We start from the raw sequence: 17,680 nt of genomic DNA, 5'->3' as shown, positions 1-17,680 counted from the left end.
TTAACAATATCACGAACACGTGACACAACTAGTATTTTACCGATTCCATACGTAGTCATACATGTTTCAAAAGAAAAACTTTTACTTTTACTATTATTTCAATTTATCCGGTTTAATTAAGACTTAATATTGATACATATGATCATTATAAATACAAATAGGAATTAACAATATAACGAATACGTGGCACAACTAAAATTTTACCGATACCACCCGTGGTCATTCTCCTTTGTGGGTCATTTGTAACAGGATGGCGGTTCTACAGCGAAAAAAGAAAAATGATGGTCAGAACGCTGATACCGGATACCTTAAGATACTGTAATATAAAATATTACTAGATTAGATAAAATATTATAGGTAGTATCTTCACCGTGTGTGACGCGCTTTACATTCACGCCATCTAGAGTTAAATCTTTATCATTTTTGTATACGTCTGTGTGTGTAAACGACCCTGTATGCAATGACAGATGTTAAAACGCATAATTTTACCGAATTGGGTGGATTTTAAGGCAATGATATAACATATTTCAATAAAATATAATATTCAGTAACCGCCATGACTATTCCTAGGTTTGATGACTATTCCAATTACGCAAAAACTCAAATAAACTAGAAATGTAGAATTCAGCGCCATCTAGCGGGATATTGGCTGGGAACAGATCGTAGCAATCACCTTAATTGGAACATGAAACGCACCAGCAGGTTGCGCTAAGTTCAGTGTTAAAAAAAAAATATTCATAGAGTTAGCAATAACCTCATATTAATGTGTAAATAAAGTGGTATACCTACATAATAATTGGTTGAAAAATATTTACGGTTATTTTAAGTAATTTGGATTTTGATTATTTCATTAACATTTTTTTCAATGTTTGTACCTTCATCCATACTTATATTTATTTTTTAACACAATTTGAATTAACTTTGATTATTTCGAAAAAACTACAATGAAACGAAAGCTTTAAATTGTTTTCCAACAATTAATAATTACTAACGATTAAATCGATTGCACGCATCAATTCACGCGCTTCATTTTTCATCATTACTTTTTCTAGTGCTCGATTGTGCGAAGCGTTGCTGTAGTTGGAACATTCAACGTTAAGCATTATGCCGCATAATGCGCTCTAGTGCTGTAATTGGAAAACGGGGATTATAGTTTTCAAAACATTTCGAATAGACGTGCGTCTTCCAAATCATCAGCTGTGTCCAAATTGTCAACGTCACATTGCGTCAAATTTGATGAAAAATGAAAATTTGACATTTATTATCAGTTGTCAATTATAAGTCGTGGAGAGGTGTCGTGTTCATTTCGAGCTTAAAACGAAAATTCCAAAACAATGTCGAATGAACATACATTAGATTTACATTACGTGCACGAATGCTTTCAAAAGAGTTTAAAAGAGGACGATGATGTTATTATAGAAGCATACATAGATGGGTACAATGAATTGGTGAAGTAAGTATATCTCTACCTTTACTGTTTGTCGCCCATATGTTTACTATTTTGACATAAAATTTATTTGTATAGGTTCTTAAACCTCATCGGAACAGTGTTTTCGTTTGTAAGTAGTGATGTGAAGAGTAAAATTAAGGTAATGGAGAAACATAGAACAGGCGACGACTCAATATACTATGAGTCTTTTAAAAAAATGATGAAGTACGAAAAAGAAACGAGCCTACACGAAAAGAATGGTTTTGTTTCTGGATCTCGTACAATGCTGCGTTTGCATCGAGGTTTGGGTGTGTATTGTTTTACAATCTATAATGACTTTGCAGCTATTGTAAATTAGCATTCAATTTTATCTTCATTATCTCTGTAAGACATAATGCAATTAGTGATATGTAAGACTGAGTTACCTTGGAAATTTTGAGTTTCATATTTTGCAATGTGTACTGCAATGCAAATGAAATTAAAACTGCCAATTACTTCATAATTTACCTCATAAATTACAAGGAAAATTCATGCAAACACTGTAGAGTAAATGGATTAAGAATTTTTCAACTTTTCTCCATTCCTTACAGCAGTTAAAATAAACATAGATTTTCCTTAAACTGAAAAATGTACTAAGTACAGTAAAATACTATTGTAACTTTCCTTATATTTTAAATCAGTGTGCATACTGCCCAATTGTTATAGGCTTAGATATTTCTTGTATTACTTATTAAAATATCTATACTTTTCCTTATAATATAAAGCTGAAAAGTTTGTTTGTTTGAATGCTCTCATCTCAGGACCTAAAGGACTGGTGATCCCTTAGTGCTAGATAGATGTATCTTTCTATTAACCAATCTCAGCAATATTCAACCGGACTTCAAAAACCTGTTGCCTAAATTTTAACAAAACATTCCAATTGTTTTATTTTCAGATTTCATCCGGCTATTCTTAAAACGCATCAGTGAAGCCGAGGAAACAGAAAATACATGCACAACTTGTCAAGGCTCATATAATGAGACTTTAGCGGAGTTCCATCCATGGTATATTAGAAAAGCTGCGACGTTAGCTATGCATGCTCTGCCAACACGGCCTGATCTATTGAAGAAGGTAAGATTTATATATATTTAAAAAAGTAGAAAAATGTACAGGTAAAAATACAGAAAGTAGTCGAAACAGTTTCAGCCAGTTGCAGAAAAGATCTTTAACTTTTAAAGCTGTCATTAAATGCTAATCTTCCATTAACTTGTTGCAGAAAGCAACATTAGATTCGATTTTAATGGTTCTTTATTTTTAATTAATGGAAGTGTCAAACGAGCCAATCTGTCACATTTTTAGTTGCACAAAGCGCCATTAGCGCTTAAAGAACCTTTAAGTTGACATTTCGGGCGTTAAATTTTAATGGGTCATCAAACGTCCATTAGCGCAACATTAATATTGCAGTTCGTGGCTAGTTCAGTTGTGTTATTTGCGAATTTTCAGTTTTTATTTAAAAAGCAGTGGTATAAAGTAAAAAAATTACTTCAACATGTCTTTGTCGAGCCTGTCATCATTGTCTGACGCAGAAGAATATTATATGCCTCGTCGCCGTCGGATCCCAAACAGAGAAGATATATTCTCGAAATATGATGGAGAAGAATTTCGTCTGCGCTACAGAATTTCAAAAGCAGCAGCTATTCATATATGCGAGCAGCTGGATTTGGAACCAATTACCCATAGAAATAAGGCCATCGATGGCAAAACCCAACTGCTGATTTGCTTGAGATTTTTTGCCACGGGATCTTTTCAACAGGTATTAGGTGATCTGACTAATGTCCATAAATCAACGATTTGTCGAATAGTACAGAAGGTAACTCTGAAGCTTGCTAGATTAGCACCTGTCCTTATTCGAATGCCAGAGAGGGAAGAATTAAGAAGAGTTGCTGAAGATTTTTATGAAATTGCAGGATTTCCACGTGTTGTGGGAGCTCTAGATTGCACTCACATCAAAATTATAAGCAGAGGTGGCTTCCTAGCAGAAATGTTCCGATGCAGAAAGGGATATTTTTCAATAAATGTCCAGGTGGTGTGTGATGCGAAGCTAAAAATCAGGGACATCATAGCACGCTGGCCGGGATCAGTACATGATTGTACGATTTTTAACAACTCTCATTTGTGTGCTGATTTTGAAAGAGGTGCATACAGAAATTACTTGTTGTTAGGAGACAGTGGCTACTATAATAAAAACTATTTACTGACCCCTGTTTTGCAACCACAAACACACGCAGAAGAAGCCTACAACAAAAGTCAAATTTCCACTCGTAATACTGTGGAGAGATGCTTTGGAGTATGGAAACGGCGGTTCCCATGCTTGGAGAAAGGCATAACTTTGAGGAAAACAACAACACTTCTTCAAGTAATTGTAGCTACAGCAGTGCTGCACAATATGTGTATTGAATTAGATGATGTGGAACCACTCCATGATTTCCAGCCTGATGTATCAAATGATAATATTTCATATTCCGGACCAAATGTAGAGACATCTGTAAGAACTGCTCTAATACATAGCATTTTCTCACTGGATTAGTTAGGATTATAAAAAATACAATAATTTTTCAACCTAATTTTTGTTTTCTTTGATTCCAAATGATGAGTGTTTATGTGTTACACAGTTCCTAGGTTGTGGGAGGTCATCCGGTCAGACTGGAAGCCAAGTTGGGAATAGGCTATGCAGATGTGTAGCCTATTCCCAACTAAGTATGTATGTTTATTATATATGTATATTTATTATATATGTATGTATGTTTATTTATATGTATGTATGTTTATTATTACTTATGTTATGTTTATTTTTGTTTATGTATGTGTTTGTTTTATAGTATTTAGTTTATTAAATCTATAATCTTTATTTAATAATATTTTTGTTATCTTTGTATAACATTACTATTTATTTATCTTTGCGTATACTTTCTATCTACCTACCTCCTATTTCTAGTTTATTATGTATCCTTCTATCAGTTGGTTGCCTGGAAGAGATCACTCTTAAGTGATAAGGCCGCCTTCTGTGCTGTTTTTCTTTTAGAATAAGTTTTGTTTGTATTTTATGTATTTTGGCAGCACAATAAAGAGTATAAATAAATAATAAATAAATAAGTTGAGGTAGGCAGATGTCTATTATTATATTAACTCGATCCATTATCATTATCTGATGAGATGATGAATTGAGTTAACAATACAAAGAAATAGTTTTATTTTGAAAAAAATAAATTTATTGCGATTTAATTATTATTTACATTCAAATTGTTTTTTCAAAATTAACATTTTCAGCCTATGCTGTTCTTTATTTTGGAGTATTTCCTGCATCAGTTTCTTGCGCTCCAAATTAGCATTTTGACACTTCTTTTTGAAATAAATGCGTTTCAATTCTTCTGATGACTTATTCCGAGGCTTCAGATTAACAGGAGCTGAAACATTTGCAAATATGTCAATAATACTATCTTATCATGAAGGCCACTTGGCCTAGCATAGTAGGCATGGTAAAAAAAAATAGATTACCCTTTTGTTTTTTTCTGTTAATAGTCTTTAACATTTTTCTTTTGACCAGATTGGGTTGGTCTTTTGGTAACTCTGAAATATCTGCCTCTTGAGTTAGAGTCACCATTGAGGAATCCTGGTATCTAGTAATCTCAGTATCCAACAGGTTACTAGAATCTAAAAAAAATACCATGCATCACATAATATGTTCTAACCTAATATTTGAAAAAAAACTAAACTAATATATTTTTTTTAAACTGTAATTTCATTACAGCAAGAGCTGATATTTACATTGTGTGTGAAAATATATTCATACCAGATTTTTCAACCTCATTTACAACAATGAAATTTTCTATTTCCGGGGACTTGCTTCCTGTTGGTTCTGAGAGGTGTGTAGCATCTAAAACAGTATACATATCAATTATTTCAATTATAGTTCTGTACTTTAAACATATAAAGTTAAAGTATTCATATGTTTTACTGATTATACCCACCTTTAAAATAAAGTGCACCACTATCAAAAGGATTACACAGTGGTTCTACTTGATCCTGTATTATTGCAAGTATTTTTGACTCGCTGTCAGTTGTTTTGGGTTTATAACATCCACCACCAGTTTTGTTCATCTGAACCTAAAGAAAAAATGAAATATATTTTAGAAGTGATGATTTCATGCAAAAACACCAAACTTTAGCTCATAACGGGCCAATTCAGTACTGGTTTTTCTCTGACCTTGTGTATGAATACATTTGAATGTATGAAGCATATTATGACAAAATTTGACAGATATATACCTTATCTTCTCTTAAATTTTTCAAAGCCCTTGAAAGGTCCTCCTCAGACAATTCAAGAGGGATCCTATTGATGTATTCAGTTTTCTGAAACAAGATATTTAAAAATTTTCACAACGCTATATAAAACTTAGTCAACATTGTGAGCTACTTTTGTTTTTGTATATATTGTTGCTTTGCGTAGCCAGAGGGCATCCTCGGATGTGATTTGACAAAACTTTTAAGGTATTTATTTATAGATACATACATTGCTTTCACCAATATTTTTCCGGGCTTTCTGTTTCATATTATCATACAACGCTTTTAATTGATCCATCTCTCTGCGACCGGTATAGCAATTACTGTTGTATTTATCAGTAATTGCCTTCCATGCATCTTTTTTTCTTTGAATAAACATTCCTCCTGTCCTTTTGTCTTCAATAATGTGTTTAAACCTAAAAAAATGGAGTAATAAGTATAGAAAATTATGAATCTATTAAAATTACTATTAAGAGCCCCCGTAGACTGCAGACTTTCTATCGGCCGATAGTTTAGTAGGGGTCCATAATCAGTATGAAAGATGTATGCAAGTGCGCACGATTCAGTATCGGCCGATACCTAAAGAAATTAAGAAACAGACTAAACTATTGGCCTATAGAAATTCTGCAGTCTGCGGGGTCTCTAACAGTTTTAAGATACTCACAGCCAGTTGCAGAAAAGATCTTTAACTTTTAAAGCTGTCATTAAATGCTAATCTTCCATTAACTTGTTGCAGAAAGCAACATTAGATTCGATTTTAATGGTTCTTTATTTTTAATTAATGGAAGTGTCAAACGAGCCAATCTGTCACATTTTTAGTTGCACAAAGCGCCATTAGCGCTTAAAGAACCTTTAAGTTGACATTTCGGGCGTTAAATTTTAATGGGTCATCAAACGTCCATTAGCGCAACATTAATATTGCAGTTCGTGGCTAGTTCAGTTGTGTTATTTGCGAATTTTCAGTTTTTATTTAAAAAGCAGTGGTATAAAGTAAAAAAATTACTTCAACATGTCTTTGTCGAGCCTGTCATCATTGTCTGACGCAGAAGAATATTATATGCCTCGTCGCCGTCGGATCCCAAACAGAGAAGATATATTCTCGAAATATGATGGAGAAGAATTTCGTCTGCGCTACAGAATTTCAAAAGCAGCAGCTATTCATATATGCGAGCAGCTGGATTTGGAACCAATTACCCATAGAAATAAGGCCATCGATGGCAAAACCCAACTGCTGATTTGCTTGAGATTTTTTGCCACGGGATCTTTTCAACAGGTATTAGGTGATCTGACTAATGTCCATAAATCAACGATTTGTCGAATAGTACAGAAGGTAACTCTGAAGCTTGCTAGATTAGCACCTGTCCTTATTCGAATGCCAGAGAGGGAAGAATTAAGAAGAGTTGCTGAAGATTTTTATGAAATTGCAGGATTTCCACGTGTTGTGGGAGCTCTAGATTGCACTCACATCAAAATTATAAGCAGAGGTGGCTTCCTAGCAGAAATGTTCCGATGCAGAAAGGGATATTTTTCAATAAATGTCCAGGTGGTGTGTGATGCGAAGCTAAAAATCAGGGACATCATAGCACGCTGGCCGGGATCAGTACATGATTGTACGATTTTTAACAACTCTCATTTGTGTGCTGATTTTGAAAGAGGTGCATACAGAAATTACTTGTTGTTAGGAGACAGTGGCTACTATAATAAAAACTATTTACTGACCCCTGTTTTGCAACCACAAACACACGCAGAAGAAGCCTACAACAAAAGTCAAATTTCCACTCGTAATACTGTGGAGAGATGCTTTGGAGTATGGAAACGGCGGTTCCCATGCTTGGAGAAAGGCATAACTTTGAGGAAAACAACAACACTTCTTCAAGTAATTGTAGCTACAGCAGTGCTGCACAATATGTGTATTGAATTAGATGATGTGGAACCACTCCATGATTTCCAGCCTGATGTATCAAATGATAATATTTCATATTCCGGACCAAATGTAGAGACATCTGTAAGAACTGCTCTAATACATAGCATTTTCTCACTGGATTAGTTAGGATTATAAAAAATACAATAATTTTTCAACCTAATTTTTGTTTTCTTTGATTCCAAATGATGAGTGTTTATGTGTTACACAGTTCCTAGGTTGTGGGAGGTCATCCGGTCAGACTGGAAGCCAAGTTGGGAATAGGCTATGCAGATGTGTAGCCTATTCCCAACTAAGTATGTATGTTTATTATATATGTATATTTATTATATATGTATGTATGTTTATTTATATGTATGTATGTTTATTATTACTTATGTTATGTTTATTTTTGTTTATGTATGTGTTTGTTTTATAGTATTTAGTTTATTAAATCTATAATCTTTATTTAATAATATTTTTGTTATCTTTGTATAACATTACTATTTATTTATCTTTGCGTATACTTTCTATCTACCTACCTCCTATTTCTAGTTTATTATGTATCCTTCTATCAGTTGGTTGCCTGGAAGAGATCACTCTTAAGTGATAAGGCCGCCTTCTGTGCTGTTTTTCTTTTAGAATAAGTTTTGTTTGTATTTTATGTATTTTGGCAGCACAATAAAGAGTATAAATAAATAATAAATAAATAAGTTGAGGTAGGCAGATGTCTATTATTATATTAACTCGATCCATTATCATTATCTGATGAGATGATGAATTGAGTTAACAATACAAAGAAATAGTTTTATTTTGAAAAAAATAAATTTATTGCGATTTAATTATTATTTACATTCAAATTGTTTTTTCAAAATTAACATTTTCAGCCTATGCTGTTCTTTATTTTGGAGTATTTCCTGCATCAGTTTCTTGCGCTCCAAATTAGCATTTTGACACTTCTTTTTGAAATAAATGCGTTTCAATTCTTCTGATGACTTATTCCGAGGCTTCAGATTAACAGGAGCTGAAACATTTGCAAATATGTCAATAATACTATCTTATCATGAAGGCCACTTGGCCTAGCATAGTAGGCATGGTAAAAAAAAATAGATTACCCTTTTGTTTTTTTCTGTTAATAGTCTTTAACATTTTTCTTTTGACCAGATTGGGTTGGTCTTTTGGTAACTCTGAAATATCTGCCTCTTGAGTTAGAGTCACCATTGAGGAATCCTGGTATCTAGTAATCTCAGTATCCAACAGGTTACTAGAATCTAAAAAAAATACCATGCATCACATAATATGTTCTAACCTAATATTTGAAAAAAAACTAAACTAATATATTTTTTTTAAACTGTAATTTCATTACAGCAAGAGCTGATATTTACATTGTGTGTGAAAATATATTCATACCAGATTTTTCAACCTCATTTACAACAATGAAATTTTCTATTTCCGGGGACTTGCTTCCTGTTGGTTCTGAGAGGTGTGTAGCATCTAAAACAGTATACATATCAATTATTTCAATTATAGTTCTGTACTTTAAACATATAAAGTTAAAGTATTCATATGTTTTACTGATTATACCCACCTTTAAAATAAAGTGCACCACTATCAAAAGGATTACACAGTGGTTCTACTTGATCCTGTATTATTGCAAGTATTTTTGACTCGCTGTCAGTTGTTTTGGGTTTATAACATCCACCACCAGTTTTGTTCATCTGAACCTAAAGAAAAAATGAAATATATTTTAGAAGTGATGATTTCATGCAAAAACACCAAACTTTAGCTCATAACGGGCCAATTCAGTACTGGTTTTTCTCTGACCTTGTGTATGAATACATTTGAATGTATGAAGCATATTATGACAAAATTTGACAGATATATACCTTATCTTCTCTTAAATTTTTCAAAGCCCTTGAAAGGTCCTCCTCAGACAATTCAAGAGGGATCCTATTGATGTATTCAGTTTTCTGAAACAAGATATTTAAAAATTTTCACAACGCTATATAAAACTTAGTCAACATTGTGAGCTACTTTTGTTTTTGTATATATTGTTGCTTTGCGTAGCCAGAGGGCATCCTCGGATGTGATTTGACAAAACTTTTAAGGTATTTATTTATAGATACATACATTGCTTTCACCAATATTTTTCCGGGCTTTCTGTTTCATATTATCATACAACGCTTTTAATTGATCCATCTCTCTGCGACCGGTATAGCAATTACTGTTGTATTTATCAGTAATTGCCTTCCATGCATCTTTTTTTCTTTGAATAAACATTCCTCCTGTCCTTTTGTCTTCAATAATGTGTTTAAACCTAAAAAAATGGAGTAATAAGTATAGAAAATTATGAATCTATTAAAATTACTATTAAGAGCCCCCGTAGACTGCAGACTTTCTATCGGCCGATAGTTTAGTAGGGGTCCATAATCAGTATGAAAGATGTATGCAAGTGCGCACGATTCAGTATCGGCCGATACCTAAAGAAATTAAGAAACAGACTAAACTATTGGCCTATAGAAATTCTGCAGTCTGCGGGGTCTCTAACAGTTTTAAGATACTCACTGTGTGACGATATCTGCAAACATGGTTTTTTCTTCCGGGGTATAATTAGCTCCACGCTCTCTTTTCCGACTTGGTGTCTGTGCCATTATAATATTAGAAACCTCCACCAGTAAAAAATATCGAACACGTCTAATTTCTTCCCGTTGTTTCGTGTTTAAATAATTAAAAATCGCAAACAAAATAAAAGAACCTCAAATCTGTGTTAGACTGACAGCAAACTCACAATAATTGTCAGTGTCAGACATGTTATTTTTTTCAACGAGTGTTGCCATTTTTTTTAAACAAATGGAATCATTCACTTTTGTTCATTCTTTTCTCTTATTACTGCTAGCAACATTGTTTAAAGTGGTCTTTAACTAATGGATCATTAGTTTATCCTAAAGTTGTTTTGTGCAACATCATTAAATTAAAGAAATCATTAGCGTTAAAGATTCATTACGAAATGGAGCATTAATCTTTGTTTTTGTGCAACTGGCTGTCACTGTGTGACGATATCTGCAAACATGGTTTTTTCTTCCGGGGTATAATTAGCTCCACGCTCTCTTTTCCGACTTGGTGTCTGTGCCATTATAATATTAGAAACCTCCACCAGTAAAAAATATCGAACACGTCTAATTTCTTCCCGTTGTTTCGTGTTTAAATAATTAAAAATCGCAAACAAAATAAAAGAACCTCAAATCTGTGTTAGACTGACAGCAAACTCACAATAATTGTCAGTGTCAGACATGTTATTTTTTTCAACGAGTGTTGCCATTTTTTTTAAACAAATGGAATCATTCACTTTTGTTCATTCTTTTCTCTTATTACTGCTAGCAACATTGTTTAAAGTGGTCTTTAACTAATGGATCATTAGTTTATCCTAAAGTTGTTTTGTGCAACATCATTAAATTAAAGAAATCATTAGCGTTAAAGATTCATTACGAAATGGAGCATTAATCTTTGTTTTTGTGCAACTGGCTGTTTGTCTTTGACGTTTTATGTGAGGCATTGTTTTGAAACTATTTGAATTTCATTATTATGCTATTTTATAGCATTGACTGAGAATCTATATATACAATATATATAAAACTCAAAGGTGACTGATATAGTGATCTATCAACGCACAGCTCAAACCACTGGACGTATCGGGCTGAAATTTGGCATGCAGGTAGATGTTAGGACGTAGGCATCCGCTAAGAAAGGATTTCCCGAAATTCTTGCGGGAACGGGGAAAAACGGGGATGCACGTACAAAGTCGTGGGTGGAAGCTAGTTATAAATATTTGAAATTTTCTAAAGAATACAAAACAATACATTCATGAGGTGGAATTCCAACCCACATCCATTGCCTCACACTGGCTATGCCTAAGACAGCTAAAACTAAAAAATGAAGGCCTTACATAACGAATTCTAAATGTACATATTAAAAAAAAATATATATTATAGGAAACATTTTTGGCAATTCCTAATAATTTGATACCAAAAAGAATTGCCAGTTACACTATATTATATTTTATTGTCTATGTTATCTTATCTATAAGTGGTCTGAGCTTTTAATATATCTTATACGATATTATCAGCTGTATAAAGTAAGCCCGATAAAATTTACATCTTTGTTAGTGATTATGCTATCATTTGATTAATTGTTTATGATTATTAATTTCCATCAATAAATATATTTCCGTAAAATTTTGCAATACTTGTTATTTTTGTACCATTTTCATATCTTTAATTATGAAACGTTACCAAAATAATTGAGCATTAGCACAATCACAGTACCGACCACTTACTAACAGTATCGAAATTATACCAAATTCAAATTTTATAATAAGATATCACGTAAAATAAAAGGTTTGTTTGTTGTAAATAAAAAAAGTAATCAGTAGTCGTTCATATTATCTTGATTCTTTTTGAATTCAGAAAATACAGGAAATTATTAATAAGATTATGTGATGAATAATGTACCTATATTTCATATAGGACAGCAAGAAAAAGTCTTGGCGCCAAAATTGAAAATAGAACAGACATTAATTATCTAACTAGGTCTTGTTGAGTTAATAGGATTGAAGACAATGAAATGTATTTATATTATGTTGATTGTTCCGTTAGAGAGACAATGATTTGAACATCTTGCAAATCAATATTATCAGTCGTGACCGCTCAATAAGAATGGCCGTGATCCGTTGTTACGAATCAATATGTTGTCTATGGTAATTGGCGACTTTATGAATGGTAGGTATAGAATAGATAAAAATAATATGAACACTTGTTTGTCTGTATGATTTCTATATCTATATAAGTCACGATACGATCGTAGCTAGAAGTCTCACTTACGAGGTTTTACCATAAATTCTTCTCTTTCTAATTCCCGTAAATGGCCTAGATGTAGAAAGTCGTACAAGGCCATAAGATGAAAATTCTATTAACTTTTTAGTAGATAATAAATAATAATATATTCTCCTACGATCTTATACGGTGTATAACAGCTGCCTACCTACCTAGTAAATACGTTTTGAAGATGTAAGAAGTTCATTTCTATTAATCTAGAAATTCTAGAATAAAGTCCGCTAAGTCGTTTGCTTGCTAAAGTTCGTAGGTATGACCTCTACGAATAATAAATGATACAATACTACGGCACTGATTTAATTACCGTGTGTCTTTAAATCGATATCACTGTACATAATTGTCTGTGAAAATCAATAAGAATCGCAAGTGTAAGTTAAAGAAGTTACATAGGGTAAATGAAAAAGTTTTCATTATAATATTATCACATAGGTGTCAACAAATTATTATGATATATCTGTAGTGTAATTTATTTACTTACATAGTATTTATCTTAGTAAATTCTAGAAAACATTAAAAAGTAGGTATTGTATCAATTATCACGTATTCTTTTATCTACGTGAGCGCGGCGATTATAAATTCACAGTAATATATTGTGACGTCATAGTTTCGCGGGAAGCCCGGAGGTCGATGAAATGTTTGAAATTCGTGTATCTACGTGCGAAAGCAATAACGTGTAATAGCTACGCAATGTTTCAAAATCCTATTCAGGTTAATATGAGTTCAGCTATATAATAGGGAGCAAAAACTAAGAGTAAGATAAAGTTTCAAGGTTGTAATTGAACGTTTACACTTTTTTATTTCAAAGAAATTTAAGAATTTATCGTCTAATTTTTATTAATAAATTTTTAAAGTGGAGTTCTTGCAGGGATATATTTAGTACAATATTTTAGAAGAAATTACATAATAAAATGTTTGCATCGGGGCACAATTTGTAATCTAAAATAACATCAACCCACATTTTCTTTTCTTCAAATTTGGAATGAAATTGGGACCCTTACACGCAAACTGTACAGGTAGTTGGTCAAAATTGTGTGATTGTTTTTATTCATATTTGAAAAAAAATGCCATTTATGAGAAGGACTATTACTATTCAATATTCGTGACTATTCTTTTTACATACAACTAAAATAATTATTTTTTTTACAGATATTCGGTTCCGAAGACGAACTTAAAGAAGCATTAACAGTGTTGCCGCAAACATTACAGTCCTGCGACGAAGTATATCAGCGTGTGGATAAACTTTACACGGAATTTGGGTTCCACGAGCTGCCATAGACAATAATTCGTTTTTACGGTTACCAGTGTGAATATTTGCTCCATAGTGCATAAGACGTGAGTGGGCAACATTTATTTTAATAGAGCCTTTTCATGCGCGTCTGTCAAATGCTGGGAAATGACAGATACAATAAAAATAAGACAATAATATGAAATAAGATATGATGATACCTACCTAGTCTATAACGAATGTTGTTCGAGTTGTATTGTGATCGTAATTCTATCAGTTTTTGAGATTTTAAAACACTCTTGGCTATTGGCTTAGGTAACTTAACTTAATTTAACGAAATTTTATCCTTTCTTAGTTCTCGTTTGAAAGGTTGAGACACGTTTGAAAAGGCTCTTAAAGGCAGCTAATATTAAAAGTTTTGCTCAATATACTAAGTATTTTGATGTAAATTACTTACAAATGTGCAATTATACAACTGCTCTGTTTAACAATTATCGTGAAATGTATTACTAGGTAACCGGTAGAATAACTAAGAGCGTATACGCACTATGCGGGTAGCCGTCCGGCTGACCGCAAGCACAATTATGTACGTAATATTCATTTCTATGCGCACTGCGATGCGGCTACCGCAGACCGCACAGTGCGCATAGAAATGAATATTACGTACATAATTGTGCTTGCGGTCAGCCGGACGGCTACCCGCAATGCGGCTACCCGCATAGTGCGTATACGCTCTACGTGTGCTATTTTGTCGCATTCTTTCTTCCCATATTATGACAAAGAAACCAATATTTTGGTTACAGATTAAAAATGTTATGAATTATGATATGATATGATTGCCATATAAAAAAATTGCTTATACACCGCATTCGCTTCAGACTTGCTTTCTGTGTTGCCCGGTACGATAATTTTTATAGTTAATATTCGTAGTATTTTTAGTTCTAATGTCATTAAGTTAGTATCCCGCGGTGCATTAGCTTAAGTATTAAATAGGTATTCGTGTGCATTTTATCTTTAATAAGTTAGTTTAGCTTTAGGATAATTCTTTAATTAGTAAGTATAAGTTTACTTGAGAATGCGAAACTAGTCACCAACTACGAGAAACAAATAAACACAACATAAATCGTCTTGTTATATAGATAAAAAAGCCTTTACTCTGCCTTTTAATAAAATAAAAATATTTTTCCAATATGTTCAATGTTAAAGAACAATACGAGCTTGGCGTTATTAATTACAAAATAGAAGACATAAAATAAATGTTGTACACATAATGTGTAAAAAACATTATGTGTACATCTGTGATCTCATATAATAGTGTACATTTAAATCAATGTAAATAGTAAATATAATCTGTCTTTCTTAGCCAATCTTAAAACTTTTTACCATTTTGCTTTAAAATGTCTTTGAAATTATTAGCGATTACAATTAATATGCTTTCATTGTTTTAATAGAAGTTTTACACGCTTATGCTTTTGCTTATTACCTATTGCTTAATTAAACGAAAAAGTCGGAAAGCCAAATATTTTAAACAGTTATTAGTTAAAATGTAACATACGCATTAAATAAATTAAATTTTTTTTATTCCAATCATAAAAATGTGGAATATTTTTTATACTGTGGTCGAATATTCTATTCTCTATGGAAAGGGCGGGGAAACTTTTGCAGTTTCAAAATAATGTTTAATTTATTTGTCTTTTGTTTGAGCTCAAAATGCAACAATTGCTCATATTAAAGCTCAGTGTAGCTTCATTGTTTGGATTAATTACAAATTACGTAGGATTATAAGATTTTAATGTGTATATTAAAATAATAACAAAAGCGCCTAATTATTCCTTTATTTCATTCTTCTTATATTTTTCGGTCGCACGAAGTTACTATTAATATACTTAGATAAAAAAACGACGAAATTTTAATGAAACAAATCAAAGAGTTTCGTAAAATGGGACTTATTGGTCTGCGTTACGTGATTAATATTTTTAAACTTATGTTGTACGTTACAAGTATGGAGGCTTATATAGTTATTAAAAAATAAAAATGAAAGGTATAAAAACAAACGTGCTAAATCATGAAGAATATCTTATAATAAAAACTTTAATATGCCATTACGTTTAAAAGCAGTATTAACTTAATATGGTAAAATACCTACTGGTAATTAAGAACCCTATCTTGGTCCTACTAACACACTAAACATAAATGCTACGACATTTCAATTGTTCTAATTTCCAGCATCTATATAAATGTCATGTAAATATGATGAAACATACAATGGAAAGTGATTGCCATGTGCGATTAGTGTCACATAATATACCTACTGTATATTGTTTTTATTTCGCATAATCTTATCGTTTAAGAATAACATTAATTTTGTAAAGACTTTGTTATAAATATTATTTGATAATAGTTCAATTATTGTTTATGATTATACCTACATATAAGTTTTATTACATATAAAAATAAGCTTATTGGCGCTAGTGATAAACCTTTATCCCATTGTTTTACTGTTAAATATCATTCCCAAACCATTCCTAGTAATTGGGAAGTAAATATAAATTTGTATATTTTGTATTTGCAATAAATTGTGCTAAATTGTATGCTGTGTTATTATTTTTTTCCTTTTCGCTATTTTAAACAAACAGATTACATAAAATGCATGTAATTCTATTGCACGCCTCATAAGCGAAGCGTTGAGGTGGGTACTACTGTCACTTCGCGCAAAACATCTGATTTTTCAAACTTAAAATGTCTTTATGTATCATACCTACATTGCACTTGTAAGATAATACATACACACACATATTAAGGTGATGAATTAATTTTTCTAACATTTACGGCCCTTTTCAAACCTTCGTAATTTTTATATTATTAAAGTTGTCGTGATGAAAATTCTTGACAAGAAAGTTCAATAGTAACACAATACGTCTACCGTTTTAGAAACATGATTCCATGATATTTTCTCGATAGAAAAAAAATACAAAGTTCTCATTGTTATTTTTTTTTAATCTCTGGCATCTTCAAAATAACAAACGTAAAGTTACGACTTTTTGGATATTAACTATAAAATATACAACCTATACGTCTACCGTGTTAGAATTTTGAAATATGCGATGGTTTTGAAATAAACAAGAAATACTTGAAATTAGCGCGCGACCAGCCAATATAGCGAGAGCCGCCTTGTACCTTCCTACCCCGATCGCTGCACGAGTCATTCCCGCTACGGCCGTCACACGGGGAACTTGTGTCGCTTGCGCAATCGTAAAAAAGGGTGACAACACGATAAGACAAAATGAGACAAATGGGGACAATAAAGAAAATAAGAAGAAGAAACATAAAGGTTGGAGGAAAAAGAATGCTTACAATTGGAACAAATTAATGAAGTAAGTTGGTTTTATTTTAAATTTGATGATAATTGTATTATAGACGATATTTGATATGTACCCCTGTTTTAAGTACGTAACGAATGTGTAAGATTTTTTCATTTATAGCATAAATAATCTTTTCAGAAATCCGGAATCCAGAAGGAAAATAAACCCACTGATTGTTCACAATGTGAACCCACTCCTTCGTAAGTACCTTTATTCAGTCAAAAATGTATGTTATCAACGCTCTACTGGTTTTATCGCATGATTCCATTTTTAGCAAAAAGCAACAAAGTGCAAAGAAATAAAAAATCATGGTGAACTTAGTGGAAGTATGGTGGATGTAATATGGAACAGGAGCTCATTGGAGTAGTATTATATTTAAAAAAATACGAAAAAATTTCAAGAATTACATTTCTTAGTACTTAGGTGGTAGATAAGGTTACCTATCTTAATCTCGAATTTTAATATTCCGAATATCATAATCCAGAAAACGTTTGGACATTTTTTCATAACCCCGAATTTTAAAATTTCGAAGTTTTGTTTGCCATATAATCGCAA

The 17,680-nt window shown here is 32.2% G+C and overlaps 2 protein-coding genes and 1 long non-coding RNA gene across 3 annotated transcripts; 2 read left to right on the top strand and 1 right to left on the bottom strand.

Annotated features, from left to right (window-relative positions):
* The first annotated feature begins 1,251 nt into the window (after positions 1-1,251).
* LOC149901994 (ceramide-1-phosphate transfer protein) lies at positions 1,252-14,291 on the top strand. Its single transcript, XM_090110903.1, has 4 exons — positions 1,252-1,453; positions 1,526-1,737; positions 2,364-2,539; positions 13,685-14,291. Exons 1-4 carry the CDS (start codon positions 1,335-1,337, stop codon positions 13,811-13,813), a joined length of 636 nt encoding a protein of 211 aa, XP_089967029.1. The 5' UTR covers positions 1,252-1,334; the 3' UTR covers positions 13,814-14,291.
* LOC149901995 (uncharacterized) lies at positions 9,221-10,449 on the bottom strand. Its single transcript, XM_090111131.1, has 4 exons — positions 10,215-10,449; positions 9,780-9,966; positions 9,536-9,619; positions 9,221-9,373 (listed from the first exon to the last, which is right to left on the bottom strand). The coding sequence occupies exons 1-4, from the start codon at positions 10,298-10,300 to the stop codon at positions 9,221-9,223; spliced, it is 510 nt and encodes a 169-aa protein (XP_089967257.1). The 5' UTR covers positions 10,301-10,449.
* A 2,308-nt stretch (positions 14,292-16,599) lies between the features above and the next one.
* On the top strand, positions 16,600-17,539 carry LOC149901993 (uncharacterized). Its single transcript, XR_016457580.1, has 3 exons — positions 16,600-17,137; positions 17,264-17,325; positions 17,400-17,539. It is a non-coding gene; the product is annotated as an uncharacterized LOC149901993 (long non-coding RNA).
* The last annotated feature ends 141 nt before the right edge of the window (positions 17,540-17,680 follow it).

This window comes from Colias eurytheme, chromosome 16, assembly GCF_061535395.1.
Source record: "Colias eurytheme isolate Ceu_HAF_F1 chromosome 16, ilColEury1 Martin Lab GWU primary, whole genome shotgun sequence".
Lineage (NCBI taxonomy): Eukaryota > Metazoa > Arthropoda > Insecta > Lepidoptera > Pieridae > Colias > Colias eurytheme.
This window is presented reverse-complemented; position numbering and strand designations above follow the sequence as displayed.

Coding starts and splice junctions, on each gene's coding strand:
- LOC149901994 (XM_090110903.1), top strand. CDS start 1,335: ATGTCGAATGAACATACATTAGATTTACATTACGTGCACGAATGCTTT. Junction 1,454..1,525: donor GGGTACAATGAATTGGTGAA/GTAAGTATATCT, acceptor TTATTTGTATAG/GTTCTTAAACCTCATCGGAA. Junction 2,540..13,684: donor GGCCTGATCTATTGAAGAAG/GTAAGATTTATA, acceptor TTTTTTTTACAG/ATATTCGGTTCCGAAGACGA.
- LOC149901995 (XM_090111131.1), bottom strand. CDS start 10,300: ATGGCACAGACACCAAGTCGGAAAAGAGAGCGTGGAGCTAATTATACC. Junction 9,620..9,779: donor AAAATATTGGTGAAAGCAAT/GTATGTATCTAT, acceptor ATCTTGTTTCAG/AAAACTGAATACATCAATAG. Junction 9,374..9,535: donor AAAATTTAAGAGAAGATAAG/GTATATATCTGT, acceptor TTTTTTCTTTAG/GTTCAGATGAACAAAACTGG.